Source organism: Centruroides sculpturatus, unplaced genomic scaffold (genome assembly GCF_000671375.1).
Source record: "Centruroides sculpturatus isolate CEXI.00-Female unplaced genomic scaffold, Cexi_2.0 scaffold100, whole genome shotgun sequence".
Taxonomy (NCBI): Eukaryota; Metazoa; Arthropoda; class Arachnida; order Scorpiones; family Buthidae; genus Centruroides; species Centruroides sculpturatus.
Window position 1 is genome coordinate 344,324 of NW_019384300.1, and position 19,345 is coordinate 363,668.

Genomic DNA, 19,345 nt, shown 5'->3' on the forward strand with positions numbered 1-19,345 from the left:
TGGTCATCTGTAGCATACATTGTGAACGATTTGATACCGATACTGGTACCCGCGAACTTTGAAACTGATTGTGATAATAAGGAAGCGATACCCTTGTTAAAGATTGTTACAAGCATATAGCTAATGTTCTCTAGGACTTATTGTACCAACGCGAAAGGGATATTGATATAAACTTGTTTTCTCTGAAATTTGTTGTAAGGTTCTCATTTACTCTTACCCACTTCATGATCTGGATCACCTTGGTGCTCTCATAGATCTACAATATGTTATGGACCAAGTGATTAATCAGGCATTATACATGTTTGCACAGATAGAAAAACAGACAAGCAAACATGAAGACCCTTGCATTTTTGTTCATGACCAATAAATCATTTTACACCAGAAAAGTCTTGCTCATTTGAGGCTAACATAAACAATTACTCTTCTACAGCCACTCTTCTGAGTTTATGAAGCACGGTACAGTACATATGTGCTCCAGTTATCAGAGAGTCACAACTGATCTTAAGTTGCATTTTACATCAAAGTCACAACTCTGATTCAAAAATTGAGAAACACTGTGCTACCATAAATGTTTATTATTTTAAATAATTGCTTGCAATATAGTAGTTTAAATTTCTAGCATTTTTTACTTCAATTACATATCAGATAGATTATTAATTATGATTATTAGTATTCATTAGTAGTAAACATTTAAGTTGTGCATTTTTTTTAACTGTTTTAACATGGCATTTTTAATATTGGAGTCAATAAACCAGAATTCCATTAACTGTATGTTACTTAATGTTATCAGTCAGTTATTGTCAGTATAGCACATTCCAAAGAAATTTATATATACAGTATAATCTGCTTAGTGTAGTTATTAACTGAGAACAGCCAGATTGTAGAGATAGTAAATTTGTACTAGTCTGTTACACTAGTGGATATAGGTTAAAATTCAGTTCTGTTCATAAAGTTGAATGAGTGGATTGACCAAGATATATCAGACCCCATCCCTCACCACTCAGCCATCCCACTAAGAGCCTGACTAAATCTATGCTAGGTAAAGAAAATGACTATTCAAAGAGTAGAATGTGAGCCCGAGGGGTTTGAGTTCGAAATTTTTTTGGGTTAACATATTTTTTTCATTAGAGGATGGAAAAAAATATAACGGAAATAGATCGGATGTGGAATCTTACACATCGTCCGTTTGTCAATTAGTCAACGTGCACGTGCTAATTAGTCAGCATAACGAGTGAACGACCTGTTGGCTCAGTGCCAACGACGATCGTATAAAAACGATCGTCACGGGAAGTTCTGGGCGATCGTCCCCTCAGTGCGACCGTCCCTCCGCGCGATCCTCAGGAAGGTCTGAATACAGTGTCTCCCGTCCCGATCCTGTCCGAGGAGAAGCCGGTAGAAGACATAAGCCTGTGACAGACAGCCAGCTTCCATAGTTCAGAAGGATCGTCGCATACTGTCCTCCGACATAAGGTATAACTGACCGCCAATATAACTCTCTTTGTAAACTCTCACGCGGCATAGGGAATAGTTACAGCTCCCTTATAGATAAATTTATGTTATCCGCATCTAAGCTATAATCATTAACTTGTATACTTCTGTAAAGTACTTTAGGTATAGAATAAACATTTATTTTGTTATTTGTTAAACCTGTCTCCTGTTTATCCGAGGAAACCTGTCGACTTACTGACGCACTCCCCACTCGATTTGCCCTCCTAGCCATCCTACGACTCCGAGATCGGGCTTTACCAGCCTGTGCAGAGTAAGTGGTCAGTACGAGATAGACCGCTGACCCACTGCGTATCTCACAAGAAAAATAAAATTAAAATGTTTTTAACTATAAACAAACTAATATTTTTTTATTATGACAGTATATCATTGAAAAAAAATATTTTATCAAATTATATTTATGAATAAACATGTTTCTTATAAATTAGCATCATATTTTGGATCTATCTAATTTACATTTACACCTACGACCCACCCAGTTGTTTCATCTTGAAGCAAACTGATAGTCAAGTTACTTTATTATAATTTCCATTAACAGAAAAACAACTGCCATAATAATTTTAATAAATAATAATTGAATATAATTTTATGACATTAGAATTTGAAGTTAATAATTTAGGGTACTGATAACAATATCCTATCATAAATTATAAAATCAATATTATAAAATTAAATAATTCATGAACATCCCTATCTAGTTTTCAAATTTCAAAACAAGAGTTGTTAAAATATTCAAAGAAATTGTAAAAAATTCAAAAATTTAAATTTATTAATTATAAAATTTTGAATATTTTAAATTAGAATTTTAACAAAGTTTTGAATATATTAATGCAATTTAACACAAAATAATAAATAATTTCTATTTAAATTTTCAATGATGTTTATATAACATGATTTGTTTTGTTCTTATTTTTTTGTATATTATTTTCAGTTTATACACAGTTTCTAACTAATTAAATTACATGTAAATATAAACTATAAATTACGTAATCGAGATAAAAAAGAAAAGGCAAAATTCCAAATACTTGTATACAGTATTAACTGCCAAAAACTTCCTTATTGGAGTTAATTATTTGAGTATTTCAAAGTAATTCAATTTAAAATATTATATAACTAATACATGTATAATGAATTTGTGTAGCTAAGCATAATTTTAAAAATATCATAGATTATTTTTATATTTTTAAGATTTTAAATAAAATAGCTATCACAAAGATATGTTACATTTGATTTTGGATAGTTTCCAAATAAAACTATATATTACTTTGAAAAATATATAAAAATGAAAACTTAAATTTATTTTTTTTTTTGACAAATTTAAGGATTTAAAAAAGTAATTCAAGAAAATTATTGGACATTTATTTATAGAAGCATCTAAATTAATGACAATATTTAAATTTTAAAAAATAGTTATTTATTTCAAAATTGTAAATGCTGAGTAATTGCACATATTTAAATTATAAATAGCACATGAAAATTTTATATATTATTTCAAAATTACTGTGCAATTATTCAGCATTTACAACTTTGAATAAATAACAATTTTTTTAAATTTACATATTTTCATTAATTTAGATACTGCTGTATGTAGATGTTGTTATAATAAACAACCCAGTTTATCATTACATTAAGAAAAATAGACTAGCTCAAACTGGAAAAATCAGAAGAGGGAAATTAATGATTATATAACTTTCAACGATAGATAATCAATAAGAATGACTACCTAATTATTAATAAATATAGGCATATAATAGTTCTATAGTCATTTCATCCATAATATTACTAGTAATACCATGCCACATGTTTCAAAGTAAACTATCCATCTAGCTTTGGAAACTGCAGATTTGTGCCTTGCTCTAAATGAATATTTTTCAATATTAATAAAATTAATCCAAATTATATAATTATTAAAATTATCAACTGTTCTGCCTATTTTAGAAATAATTTCACCAAGAGTTCAGGCTAAAGAATTGCCAGTTAAGTGCAGTTTTGGTTTACTTTTACTTTTTGTTTTTATAAACTTTTTTTAGTCATCTTCAGTTTAGTATACTACCATGTGAAAAACCACTGTTATGTATAACTTTTAATGTTTAATATTTAATACATTCAAAGAAAAGTAATGGTAAGTAGTAAGAGATTATCACTTTATTTCATTTTGTCTTCTGAAATTGGGAATTGATGTGATAGAGTTTGTTCCAGATTAGAACAGCACTGGAGTTAGAAAACAGTAGATAGTAAGTAAAATCTCAATCAATGTTGAATTTTTCTTGCTAAAAAGTAAAAAAAACAGAGTGGAAAATATGCTGCTGTTATTAGTGTTTATTTTATACTGTATCATTACCAGGCATTTAAGAATCCATTGGAATAGAATAATTATAGCAAACAAAGAGAGAAACAAGATCCATTTAAAAAAAAACATGTTCAGTTATATAGCAAAGCCTTCATATTCAGATTTGGATTATCCATGAGAACAGCAAATTACTGCATCTGTTGTGAATAATGTAATTGTTGACTGTTGCCTGCCACTGTCGATATTCCAGCTTGTTCCTAAAATCTATGAATTCTTCATATACTGCATCATGCGGCCAAACTGACTGTTTCAATAATACCCAAATGAGTAAATCAGGAACAGAAAATTTTGCAATTATCTTGATAAAGCCAGGAACATGTTTAATTTAATAATTATCTCAATTAATCAGTTGGTAGAGATACGAAGCTTATCAAACTGCAATTTCCCCTCCCCTTTGTAAAAATTTTTTAATATAAATATTAAGGTAAATGTTAAATATGGGTTTTTTACAACTGTTGTAGGTATTTGTATTTATATAGTTATGGGTGAGGAAGGTGAGGATCAAAATGCATTCCACTAATAAAAAAGTCTTAATTTCTCAATTTGATCTGGATTATTTGGGCTCCATTGTCATTTGATAAGCCTCATATCTCTACCAATTGATTAATTGAAGTAATTATTAAATTAATTTTTTACCGGCAAGAAGCTTACAACTATATCCAGGAACAGATCTAACTACTGACATTTGGACTGATCATAACATGTTTCTCAAGTCATAGCTCATATTTACAAATAAAATATAGGAATACTTATGCCAGTTTACAAAATTTTGCTCAATTAAAGGGTCATATATAGAAGAATTACTGAAGAAATGAAAAAAATAATCCAAAATATAGAATAACCAAACATTGTTTGTGACAATGCAGCAAATGTTAAGAAAGTAATGTCTTTTCTCTTTCCTGTTATTGAATGTAAATAAGAAAATACCAATAAAGAAATTAATAAAGGATCCAACAAGAGTGATGCTGAAAATCATGAAGAAGATGCATATATTGATTACTCACTGTGGCAAAACTCACATCCTGAGGAAGCTGAAACAGGTATTAAATAGACTTGTTTAATGAATGCCTTGTTTTGCACATTCCCTCCAGTTCATTGTGTGAGATGGGTTACGAAAAAGTGGCATGCAAAGCTTATGCTTTCAAAGTTTTCCAAGCTAGCATACAAGTTCTGTTTTTCAAAGTATAGATAGTCCTTGGTTTACGCCGCAGTTCCATTTTTACAAAAGCTGACACAAATCAAATTGGCATAAATTGAACCCATATTTACAGTGAGGTATAGGGACCATGATCCGATTATGAATTTCGGATCATGGTCGAATGGATGTGATGATGCTCCTTTTTTACATTTGCACTTCGCTCCCAATCATTGTCTAACTCATAAAGTTCATCCATCAAACTTTCTATAGTTGAAAGGATACGCTTTAGATTGGCTGTTTTCATAACTATTGGAGTTTCTTCTTTGTCTTTCTTTTGTAGCTCTATGTCGGGTCTGCAGCTCATTCAAATCTAACAGTTTGTGGAATGTTCTCTATTGGCCTAGTTCTGATCAATCCCAATGAGCCATGATTCTGTCACGACACATGGTATCTTAGTGGACTCGTGTCTCGCTAGGATTGGTCAAATCTGGACAAGATCTAGTCAAATATAGCGTAGGGAAAATTGGAAATTACACAGAGAAACAGCAAATTGCGCAGCGGCGTTATTGTGAATCGGGGTAAACCGAGGGCTACCTGTATTTTCCAGAACATGTTTAATGAACATTTATCTTTTCCAGCTAATACTGACATTTAAACAACTTAAAGTTATCTCTAAACAAGATTAAAATTACAAAAATATTAAATTCAAATGGTCATAACAATCTTGTTCTTTCTTCAAGAATGCCTTTGCGATTAAAAGAAATGAGTGATATCCAAGAACCAACTAAAGAAGCAAAAGAATTACTGAGGGATAGAAGAAAATTGTTCTTGTGCTGGATTGCTCCTACAGTTCTTTCCTTAAAAAAAGTTTTGAATGAATGTTTCCAATAAAAAGGGAGCATTTTGCATCCAAAATCTGGATGCAAAATGCTCCCTTCATTAGTGTGCTTTTCATTTCAGTGGCTTTAAGATCATCCATTTGATGAACAACAAAAGATAAACTTAAGAAGAAAAACCATAGTAAACTTGTACATTGCAATATTATTAATAATATAATTAATTATATTTAATTATAATATACAGTGGTGCCTTGTATAACGTATGCCTCGAATAACGGACGCTGCGAACAATGGACTTTCCGTTTGGCAGTTACGTGAGGCGAACATTTCTGCAAACAAGTTGCAAATGATGTTTCCACTCTTTTACCGTTGCCAATGACAATTTACTATTTTTAGAATATATTAGTATTATTAGAATATATTATTAATATGTATGATGTACAGATCTCCCTTTGGGATTCGGCTTGCTCCCTTGTTTATTACATACTGTACATCACCTCAGTGCAGGGTATTTACATTTATTCAAGTGTTGTGCAAATCATGGCTTCTAAAAAAACAGAAAGATGATTTCAATTGAAACAAAGCAAGAAATCATCAGGAGTGAAAGTTGACAAGGATTCTTTGTCAAATGGAGAGAGGTTCAGGAGTTTACCAACACTCATTATCCAAACAGAGCTGAGGCCAACAGGATCAGTGATCTCTACAATGACACCCTTGCCCATCATTTCTGACAGGTGTTGAAGAAGAGAGAGAAACAGACCACCTTGGACATGTTTTTCAAGAAGTCAGCTTCCAAAAAACAAAGGATGGAACAAGAGTTGACCCTGCAAGCTCCAGTAGCCTCTCCTGAATCTGACTCCGATTAAAAAACAATAAAATGAGACCTGCTGCAATGTGTAAAAAGTCTGTATCTGTATGAATGTGTGAAGAAAGTGTTCCTCCACCTCCTCCTCACAACATCTGACTACCCGGCATAATTGGTGACTGCTCAATTTTCATTTTTTTATGGTACAGTACAGTTATTTTATACTGCAGAATGAATTATATGTTTTAACACATATTTCTATGCAAAAATGCGTTTCGTATAACAGACTTTTCACTTAACGGACATGCACCTGGAACGGATTAAGTACGTTATACGAGGCACCACTGTATTAAATGTGTAATTTCCACTTGTTTTCCCCCACAGATTATCTACCTGAAGCTATAAATTTATGTTGCACTACAACTGAGGGCACTGACAAGTCAGAATTAACAGCTGAAGAAGAAAAGAGCCTTGTTAAGGAACTGGAACCAATGCATAAGAAACCAAACATTCATTCAACCAATGAACAATTTCAATTTTTTAATTACAGAAAGCAACAATTAGCAACCAAAGAAATGAAAACAAATCCTGATGAATTGTTAAAAACTTCCAAAAATAAAAAATAAATAAATAAAATAAAAATTTGGTTTCATATGGCAGCAATTCCATATTAATCAGTATAGATTAAATTCCATTACTAAAACATTTTCCTTGTGTCTTTTTTGTTCAACTCCTGTTGAGAGAATTTTTTCTTGAAGTGGCTTGATTATGCACCCAAACATGCCAAAATGGCATTCATTATTACAATTATTGGTTTTTAAAAGAGTAATAAAAGACCTTTGTATGTTTTGTTTGATCAGCACGTTTTTTCACAGAACAGTTTTAATTCTGTTTCCCATGATACTTATGTTTTATGCATGCTTGTAAAGTAAATGCAAGTACAGTACATTGTAATGCTAATGAAAATTCCTTTTTCATCCTGATGATGTTCAACTGTTTTTAACCTGATGATGATAATTTAAAAATTGACATTCTTTTTTTGTTATTTTTAGTAAGTATATTTTGTGCTGGATATTTCTGATATAGTAATGGTCATTGAACTTAAAATTGAACAATATCTAAAATTTATTCTGTATTTACAGAATTCACCTTTTATTTACTGTCAAATTATTATTGATCTGTATTAATAATAATGTTATATTTTGATCATCAGATTCAGAGAAGCATAGTTTCATTTAGCTATTTTCAAAAGATTATTATACTTTACAACAACTAAGATATATTACATGACATCAACAAAAATAATTTTTTTGCAATTAAAAGGGGACAAGTAATGCTTTGTTCTTATTAGCCTTTTTAAAATTCAAAAAAATTATTTGTAAGAATCTGTATTGGAATGGTTTGTTTGAGAAATATTAGATAAATTTCAGAAATTTTCAATTACTAAAAAGGTTAAAAAGTAATATCAGCTGATGCTCCAAAATTGAAGGTTACTGACTGTTTAAAAGTTAACATTCTTTTATTATTGATAAAGAAAGCATATCATATTGAAGAGAAATACAGTAAAGCCTCGATTATCCGACCCCCGATTAACCGACACCTCGGTTAACCGACCATCCTAGTCGGCAAATTTCAAATGTCCGCTAGTGATGTGGCACTACAATATTTGGCTATGTCTTGCCTACTTTAATATTATTTTTACGTGTTTTAGCTGGCAACATACATTCGACCATGAAAGGGAGCCAGTATTTAAATGAGTCTTAATTTTCTAATTTTTAATGATACAATAGTGACGATTATTATTTTAAAAAATTTTTGTTAGGCTTAACATCGATGAAAATTCAGCACTTGTGCTGATTAGGGGGTACGGCTATTTGAGAGGTTTTCTTCCATAAAATTAACTAAATCTAGACTAATTTCACTCAAATATTTCCAAAACACATATAATTTGTTGGAAATGACCGATATAAAATATGCTATGAACAAAAAATTGTCGGAATACTTATCGAGTGTACCCATTCGAAGACACGATTGCTTAGGCTTGTTTTCGTCGCGGAGCGTTACATCGGGCGCGTACGAAGCGTGTCACGTGACATTTGTATGTGCTATTCGGTCACGTGACTACTCATCGCTGACGTGTTCCTGATAACTTATCCTTCTTGCGAAGAATTCGCTGAACTTTAGAGACATCACGTGATAGATCATAATATACTATAGATTTTTATTGTAATTAAAAATGACTTATTATTATTGACTATATGAAGCAACAAAGGAAAAACCACTCGCTAACGACAATAATTCTATCATGATATATATTATGATGATGATAAATATTAATCAGACGCAACATAAGATGTCTAATGTCTTGATATAAATAAAAAATATACAATTTTGTTTACGACATGAGAGATTAGGCCATTTAAAAGTAGAACAGAATTATTACTTATTTATCGCATTATCATACGTTATTGTATGTTGATTTTAATCCATATTTAGAATGGAATAAAGTTTTAATATTTCTGTTAATGATGTCTCTAAAGTTCAGTGATTTCTTTGCAAAAAGAATAAGTTATCAGGAACACGTCAGAGACGAGTGTGGTTGCAACTTTCCGTCTTATATACAGGTAACCCCCGTATAACACGGCACTTCTATAGCACGGATTCACTCTGACATGGTTCGAGAATTGGATAAAACCCTCGTACAACAGGAAATGTAATAAATTTTTACATACTTAAGTAATAATAGTTCACGAAAATAATAATTTTCGTGAACCATTAGTACTTAAGTATGTAAATTTTCTCTTCTCGCCTTCTGTCGATACACGTGGTCCTTCTCGAAACTTGTTTCAATGTTGCCAGATCGCGACGCTTCTGCTTCTGATGTTGCCGAATGTTTTTCCCTTATTCCATACTTGCTTTATTCTTCATAAGTGCTTAGCACCATATAAGGAAATTTATAAAGACCTTTTAACTAGAAGCAAGCAATCTAAAATTACATACATTTTGCAAAAGGTAAAGCATGGATCTGAAGATAATGCAGAAAAATGCTCAGAGGATAAGGATAACTTGCCAAAAAGAAAACGCTCTCGGTTAATTAATAGTGTTTTTAGTGATGACGAAGAAAACATTGTTTAATTTATATTAATATGTATCACTTTAAAAAATTTTAATAAAGATATTTATCTTAATTATGAAAATATAATAGCATGTTTTTTAATTTTTGGAACCTAAACCTCCTTTTCGTATTAATTCTTTGTTTCGTATAACACGGATTCGCATAACACGGCAATTTTTTGGAACGTAACTACCATGTTATACGGTGGTTACCTGTATATATGTAAATAAATATATATATATTTTGGCTATTTTTCTGCAATGGGGAAAAAGGGTTGGCAAACTGTCAAGTTGTACAGGAGGGTATTTAAGACGATGTCGACTGGCTACGAGGCTTTTTCCTTCCTATTCAGGACATCGGTGAATTGTACGGAGCAAGATTTAAAATTTTTTCGAGGACAGTTTTCAGGTACGTGAGATACAGCACAAATCAGAATCAAGATCCATCGACCATTTTTTTCGAAACTTTGCCTTTGGATCTCACATCTTATTTTGTGCCCTTCAAGTGATGTGTGCCGCTGAATATCTATATGGAAACGTTGTCATACATTGTGAAAGTGAAAGATTCTTTTCTACTGTGGTTTCTTTGTCCTGCAACGAATTGGGTTACGACGTGTGAACTATCTGTGACTGTAGTATTGTAACGCTGAGAACTTTTAGTGCGTGTAGAATTGTATCTTGTGGACCTAGATATAATCTTACAAATACATATATTTTGTTGTTTATATAAACTTGTTAAATTGCCTCTTTGTGTCTCCTCCCCACGTGGTAATTAAATTAATTAACCAATGGTGTCTTCGAACGGGTACACTCGATAAGTATTCCGACAATTTTTTGTTCATAGCATATTTTATATTGATCATTTCCAACAAATTATACGTGTTTTGGAAATATTCGAGTCGAATTGGTCTAGAATCGATTAATTTTATGGAAGAAAACCTTTCAAACAGCCGTACCCACTAAACTGCACAAGTGCCAAAGAATATCTCTAGATAACAAAAATTCTTATATCATCTGTCAAATGAAAGGAAAATTTAAAAAAATATATAAATATGATTAAACTTACTTAAATACCCAAATTCCAGCAGTAACATGTGATATTAGCATCAGAACTAATGTTTTTGGAGTTCATATGCCTTTGTCTTCAGGTTCTGCAATCATTCAAACTTAGAACAAAAATTTTTTTGTCAGACATATGATGCTAATATCACATGTCACTGCTGGCGTTTGGGTATTTTAAGTAAGACTAAGTCTATTGTTTCTCCAGTTAATAGAGTAATAATCAATAATTAATAAATAACACAGTGTTTACAATAAACTTGTGAATGAACAGAATATTCAAAAAAAGCCCTTTTCAGAATTCATATTAAATGCCATTAATATTGTCAGATAATAAAACAATTATTCTAACATATATGTAGAGTTGGGAAACATCAATATAATTTAATTATAAATTGACTGAATTTAACCTAGAACAATCTGTACATTTTAAATTAAGAATTTAAAAAACAAAAATGAAATTCCTAATTATAATGTTTTATTAGAATATCAGAAAATCATCTTTCAAAGAATCTAGCAACTAGTTGCTTAACTTTCCCAGCAACATTTAAAACTGCCTATGGTGCATCTGTTATAAAAAGGGTTTTTAATAAAATACCATATTTTTAATTATTATAAAATGGCAAAAAGTTTAATTTTAAGGATGGGGATGGGTTTCACAAAAAATTGTATGGGAATAATGAATAAAATTGTCATTAAGTCCAACCCTACTTGAGATATGACACACAATCCTCTTTTATATCCCCATACCTTCAACCTTTATCCACCAAAATTTAATAGCATCAATTCCCATAATACACAAACCTCCCTGCAAAATTTTAGAAATTTTCAACAACCACCACAGGAGTTATTAAGCTTCAAAGGGGGTGAACAAAATAGTGCCCCCCACACACTAACATCCATACATACAGAAAAAAACTCCAATTTTTTTCCATTTCTCAATGTTTCAAGGTCCTGAGACCAAAATCTGGTGTAAGAATATTGTAAAAATGTAAAAATCTTGGGTGGTCATTTTTTGACCAATTGCTATTTTTTCATCATATAACAGCCAGGAAAGTAAAATAGGAAGAAAATTTAGTAAAAGTAAAAAGTTCATAGTTAAGGATAAGAACTAGAATTTTTAAAAATATACAGAGCAAATCAAAAATCAACTTTGAAAAGGAAAAGTTTAATAAAAGAAAGCAAAATATTGATTTAAAGTTTTATAGATGAAACTTTTGTACATAGAAAAAACAAGAAAGGAGGAAGAAAATTTTATTTACTACTCACTGTAGATTGATTTCTGAATAGCCCTCATACACTAATGGTAAGATATATCCCTGAGCTACTTATTTACTCTTATTCTTCTTCACTATTATCACTATCCCATAATTTACTGCCTGAAACTTTTCCAGCTGATTTGTATGTATCAATGAACTTGTTTACAATGACATTGTAAATAAATAAAACTATTACATCAGTGCAAAAGCATAACATGGTAATCTGTAATCTGACAAGTGCCTTTCTTCAATTAAATTGTTTAGGATCATCTATACCACTGACAATTCTCATTTTATCAAATTGTTTAGTATTGTTCATATATACAAACAATGGTCTTAAGACTTAACTCATACCCCAAATTCACTGATAACTGATCTTTTTTCATCTCATTGCTTCAGTTACACATTAAAAAAAAATGCAGGTAGCATGTATGTGATTTCCAATAAATTCCTGTATTTTTACACCAGTCATACATAAATAAAGTCATTACTAATTATTATTGCCTTACTATCCTTTAGTTTCTTAATACTGGTTTTTAAGTTTTTATCACAAATTGAGGAAAAAGTTCTTAAAAGAAAACAGACTTTCTTTACTGAGCTAACTTAAAAACCAGTATAATGGTCCTATTAATAATTAATGTCCAAGTTGATAAAAAATATATACAGTCGACCCCCTATACACGGTAGATACATTCCTGTTTTTATGAATCCAGCTTCTAGGAGTCCAGCCAATCATAGCCCGGCACGTACGCAGTTTACGGACTACAACTGTTTGAAAGATTTCTTCCATAAAATTAATCGATTCTAGACTAATTCGACTCAACATTTCCAAAATATGTATAATCTTTTGGGAATAATCCATATAAACTATGTTATAAACAAAAAATTGTAGGATTACTTACTGAGTGTGCACCGTTTGACTACGCCGTTGCTTAAGCTTGTTTTCGTCGTGGAGATTGTCATCGAATGGCACTCACATGCTTCCTGATAAATAATTTTTTTTGTGAAAAATTCGCTGAACTTTGGAGACATCATTAATATAAATATAATTTTTATGGACGTTAAATAATAAATGGTTTTTGGTAGGTCCGCTGCTCGTTTAAACTCAACGGTTTGTGTAATCCTGTCGTGACACGAGTCGGCGATGACATTTTACCAAATTATATGAGTTTTTTAGCATGTTTGTACGAATACTGTTGCAATTTTTTCATCGTGATATAGGAATCCAAACTATAGGAACCCGTGTTATGGGGAGGGGTCGACTGTATTAAAGTCATTACTAATTTCAAGGAATATAGAAAATGAAGCAATAACTCATTTCTAGAAATACATTATAGTGTCTAAGGTTTTGTATTTCTAAGAACCAAATTTTTTACAAAATTTATTTTTATATTTGGCATAAAATATAGTAGTCAATTTACTGAACTAAAACCAAATATAAATAGTCCAGATAAAGAGATCTTTCATATTTACTTGACTTGATATTTACTTGATCAACTCATACATTTTAAAAATCCATCAATATCATACTATATTCTTAATATGGTAAATATCTTTACATAGTCAAACAATTTATAATGATAAATTTCTGTTATATATACTATTTGCATATACAGTACCAGATCAAGACAAATGTAAGTACTGTACATGTAAATCACACAAGTAACAAGGTGTTAAAGTCTAATGGTTTACATACATTATGCTATGAAGAACTTAATTTTGATTATAAAGTTGTTCTAATTATTTTTGTTTAACAGCAATATTACTTTTAAGCAAAGTATAATCTCAGAATGGCAGCTGTGTATGCAGGTGTGTTTATAAATGTATACAAAATAAAACCTTAAGTAAAAGTTAGCAAAAGATTTTATTTTTATTACTTACATAAAATAAAAAAATATAAAAATTAACACGTATCAAATGCTAACAAAATGTTTACTTTAACCACTGCTGGTTCCAGGAAAAAACCGAGAAGCATCTTAAATTATATTGTATGTTATACACAACATACATAGGTGGGTATATTAACTATAGGTGGTATATTGTTTATATTCTAAAACTGACAGAAAGAATGTGCTCCAGACTTGCCCTTACCCTGTGTCTGTGTCTAATGAAAGAAGAATAAAAATACATCTGATGAAAACAATAATGTGAATAAACTGACTCCCAGGAGAAGGTAAATAATAAACATGTCTATTACCAATGAATGTTTCATTGTAATTGATTTACATGGCTCAAATTTCTCAATAAATAATGTTTCCCAGATGAATAAACAGTTGCAATCCTCACAATGTACGAGGAAGATAGATTCATTTCACAAGTGTAAAGTAATAATTGAGAACCATAATAATAATTTTCACAGAACTATCTAGAAAGATAGTTCTGTGAAAATTGTATTATTACAACATTGATGTTCTAATATACAACTATGTAACTTTCTAGTTGTGGCTCCGATATACAATACTTTTTCATCACTGTTTTTGGTGTTGTTAGGGTTATGTGTATGTCAGATTTTTCTAATATAGTTAATTTGTCCCTCTCATTACATAGTATCCTACATAAGGGTAGCTGTGGTTTTATTGGAAAGTTAAATCCTGATTTTTGAAATATTCTGGTGATGCATAAGGACATAGATCCAAGATACAGGATGGGTGGGCTTATATAAATGCAATCCTTTTTTATTTTTAACTTTAATGGTGAAAAAGAGGGATTTTCACACATGGGCGTAAATGACTTGAATTTTGTGTAAGTATATCCTGCCCTACGCATTGTCATTTTAATAAATTGTAATTCTTTTCTTATCAAATGTTGCAATGAGGGTAATATGCAGGCTTTAAATAAGTGCAGCTATAACATTGTTTATGTAGCAAGGCAGTTGGAATGAAGTAGCTGGTATGATGTAAGGATATAATTTAAATGTGTGATATACACTGAAACAAACTCTTTCAAGCATTTTTTTCTATTAGGTGATGTAGGAAACTGATGCTGCTGTCTCTAATTTTTTTATTTCTTTATTTTATCTTTTTCATTATTTTTGTGTTTTACTCATCAAAACTTTATAATGCCGATAGACAGTGCTATTAAACTTTTATTTTATAGTATTCATATTTCCTTTACAAATGTAAAATTTACAACTGATATTTGACCCAATCTCATATCAAAATGTTTTTTCTATATTCAAGGATGATATAACGTTAATTATATCTGCTATAAAGTTACATTTTACATTAATTCAGTTTTTAAAGACAGGTATATCACAATTTCTAGCACCTTTGTTTCCAAAGCCTTGCCAGATTAACCTTTTTGTTGTGGTCACATAATAATATTTACCAACACATCTCTAACCCACTTATTATATACATCTCTGATGTGTCTAAAGTATATCATGGACTGCTAGAATCATAGATCAATACAGACTAATGTTTATGTTTGACACCAACATTGACTTGTCTCCCTTAGAAACCATAGTTAGGGTTAAATTTAAGTTAAATAAATTAAGAATATCACAAAATTGCAGTATTACCACCAAGTACAGTGTAAATAATGTAAATAAGAAAGCTAAAATTCTAATGGTCTGTGTGTCCACCCAGTAAACTAGTCTGGTGGCCACAGGAATTTTAAGTTCATCTTGTAATTTAGTCCAGATCATCATTGCACCTATATTACATCAATAAAGATAAACCTGTAAAGTTCAAAAACTTAAATGACATGAGTTAAGAAAATGATAGCTATTGTTTTTTGAATTACTTTTGGAATACTTAGGTGAAGTGTATATGATGGTGGTATTTCTGGGGCAATTCAGGATTGGGAAAGGCACCTTACACTAGGAAATTTTGTAAACTGAAAAAAATTGTTTTGATTCAGAAGCAAAAAGGTAAGCTGTGAGGTTTGCCTCTTTATTGAAGTACAGTATATTCACTGAAAATAATTTTTACCTTGAACTAGGCTATAGTGCAATCAGTGGTGTACTGGTTACAGATTTATGGGACCTAGTCAAATTTGAATTAGCGGGTCCCATGTACAGTGTTCACCTGAGATGTTTTTCTTTAAAGAAATTTCTTGGAAAAATATTTTCTAATGATAGATTGATCTGAGGCCCTCTGTTGGTTGGGACCCCAGGCAATTACCCTTTTTACTCAGAGGATAACATACCACCAAGTACAACTGGCTATTCTCCACATTTTTCATGTAGTCACTTGCACCTCAGCACACAAAGTTGGAGGTGGGACAAGTTCCCCACACCCCCAACTACATAACATCAAATACTCCATGAACAGTCAGTTAAATTAAGAGCCGGCATTGACACAAAAACACTAATCTCGTCAAGAAAAAACACACAAAAGTGCCCTTCCCCACTCCGAATCGTCTGGAACCACCACAACTCATCACATTTCACCCAGATTACTCCACAAATAAAAAAACACTAGACACCTTTTCCTTAACTCACATCATTCGAATTACAAAGTCTGATTTACTCTGACAAAAACAAATTCGAATCATCACAATCAGCATATAATAACCAATACACACAACCACATCAAAAAACAAAACAATATTCTTTATATAAATAATCATATTAATATTTTCTAAAAATAAATTTATATTCCCATTCTTTACAATGTAAACACTTAAATTATTAACCTAAAATACACATTAAGTCATGTGAAAGGCTATAGCTTAAATCAGTAACCAAGTCAACGTTCCCATTTATAACAGCAATCAGCTGTTTATAACGCAGTGTATAAAAATAAATACATATTACATTTTACTTGCAAGTTATATAAAATTATAAATAACTTTCGTAATTTTACAAATTATTCTTTTTTGTGCGTAACGGAATTACGAAATTTACGTAATTCCTAATACAAAACTCGATGACGACGGATTTAAAAAAAAAAATTCTTTTTACCTTTAGCGGAATCAAACAAACGAACCGGCGATGTTAATCCTAAAGGATTATTCCAAATATTTGCGAAAAGTCTCCTCTCGTTAGATTTCATCTCGAATAATTTAATTATAAAAAAAGATAATACGTCTACTAACAGTATTCTTCTATACGACTTTCAATCATCATCTTCCTTCTCTTCCTTCGCCATCTTGGATAAAGTCGGAAGATGACAAATATTTATAAAGTGGAAGAAAGAATATATTTTAAATATCAATAATTAATTAAATTATTTCGTTAAGAATTAATATATATATTATTCGTTCGGTTAATTTACTTTTGTATTTTGATAAATTATTTAATTTTTATAAATGTTCGGAATTTCTAGACGTCGTCTGCGCTTCATTATTTTTTTAAATATATTTTTATATTAATTTATTTATTTTATAAAATGGAATTTTTTGTATCTACAATGTGTTTTATTAATTTTATTACAGTTATATTTAATAATATGTTATGAACGAATAGATAAACGAAATTTCGGCATTTTATCCACCGATTCGTCTGCCCCATTTTATGAAAATTAATATGATTTTTATATTAATAAATCTTAAATGTAATTCAATTTATGTAAATGTTTTATAAATGATTATTTTTCTTTATTTACAACAGATATTTAAGAAAATATAAATGGCGCGTTGCTCGGTAAAGTGGCTTTAATACAGCTGGATAAGCAAACCAATCATATATTCCGTTTCAAATAAAACGAACTATATGATTGGTTTGCTTATCCAGCTGTATTCAAGCCGCTTTACTACACGATGCACCCAGATATAAACATTTCAGAACAAGATATTTCAGTACAGACAAATATATCTTCAATTATTTTTTTATTAAGCACTAGCAAATGACTTTAAAAAAGTCTTTATAACTTACAAAGACATATCCTGGCAGAGTAAAAATCTTGCAATTTTAGTTACTTAATATTATCCACTGACCTACCTAATGCTTTTCTGGACATCAACAAAAACTGAATAATAAATTATCAGCACAGTGTGTACTTTGCCTAATTCACTGATGTACAAAACTGCATTAATGCAAAGGAATACCTGGTTGTGGTTGGTACTTCACCTTCTGGAAGCCTCAACTCACTGTCATACAGATACATGACAAAAATGATTGACATATCTTAAGAAATTCTGCATGATGTTTCAAGTGATCCTGGCAGATGCTTAATGTATAGATATATCAACTTATGTTCTATAGTTCATAAAGAATATTATGTTTACTGCATCCTAGGAAACAATAAAGATCAATTGAAGATTACAATAATATAAAAAAATATGCAGCCTAAGTCAGTTTGATCAAATGCTTTCATCTGATCAGACAGAAAGTATAAGTATAAAAAATATTTCAAATAAGAAAGCTTTGCAGTAGAAGTTTATATTACACAAACAAAAATTATTGTGACAAGGTTACAATGTTAAGCTGCAATTTTTAAACATATTTTTAATTAATTAAATTTAAAATATATGTTCTCAATCTCAGATTAGTAGTGTCTTGCCCCTGTACATCATACATTTCCTGACGACAGTCATGCCAGTCATCTATGTAACTCCATTCTGCGGAAAATTTTTGAATTGAAATAACGCGACTTCTGGTGCAAACCAGAAATCGTATATAATTATTCAGGACCTCCTGCTCCTATGCTTTCCATATCTGGTCTTGACTTTCATATATCTGACACCATTCTCGAGATGAAGGAAGAACAGACAGATGACAACAGAAATTTATAGGTCTACAATTTTTCAGTTAAAAAGTTGAGCTTATGTATCATTACATTTTGAAAGATAAGTCTAGAAATGCAACTTCTTTACGAGCTAATTCATTTCTTTTCTTTTGTTTTTTCAGTTACTTAAGAATTGCTCAAAAGATGTTCATTTTCATCTAAACATTTCACTAATTGAAATGTTTAGATTTCAATTAGTGAACATTTCACTAATTGAGTAACAAAGCTTTGCTGAACACAGACCTATAGCTAGAGGGAGGCCAGAGGTAATTGCGCCACCCATCCATTATACCAAATTATGAAATTATGTTTGATTATATTTTTTAAATACAGTAGAGCCTCAAAAACTCTGCACTCGATAACCCGGCACTCCGGATAAATCGGCCACACCCTGGCAGGGCAAAAAAAATCCTTAGTTAATTAATTTTCATGATAAAGACAGCTTTATGCCTCATAAAGTATTTTTCTGAGGTCTGTCTAATCAGGTAAATTACTGTACAGTGTATTCATTAACTTTCATTTTCATGTAGTAAAGGCTCTATGCCTTCATAAAAGACGTACTTTTCCTTTGAAAAAGGGTATTTGGGCAGTTTATTCTCTGTTG

General features: G+C 30.8%; 1 protein-coding gene across 1 annotated transcript in view; it reads right to left on the reverse strand.

Annotated features, from left to right (window-relative positions):
- LOC111637540 (DDB1- and CUL4-associated factor 6-like) overlaps positions 1 to 17,163 on the reverse strand; it is a 55,861-nt gene extending 38,698 nt beyond the window's left edge. Inside the window, exon 1 of the mRNA XM_023383077.1 lies at positions 16,977 to 17,163. Coding sequence (XP_023238845.1) covers positions 16,977 to 17,067 — 91 coding nt within the window. The 5' untranslated portion in view covers positions 17,068 to 17,163. The remainder of the gene's footprint in view (positions 1 to 16,976) is intronic.
- Positions 17,164 to 19,345: the final 2,182 nt, after the last annotated feature.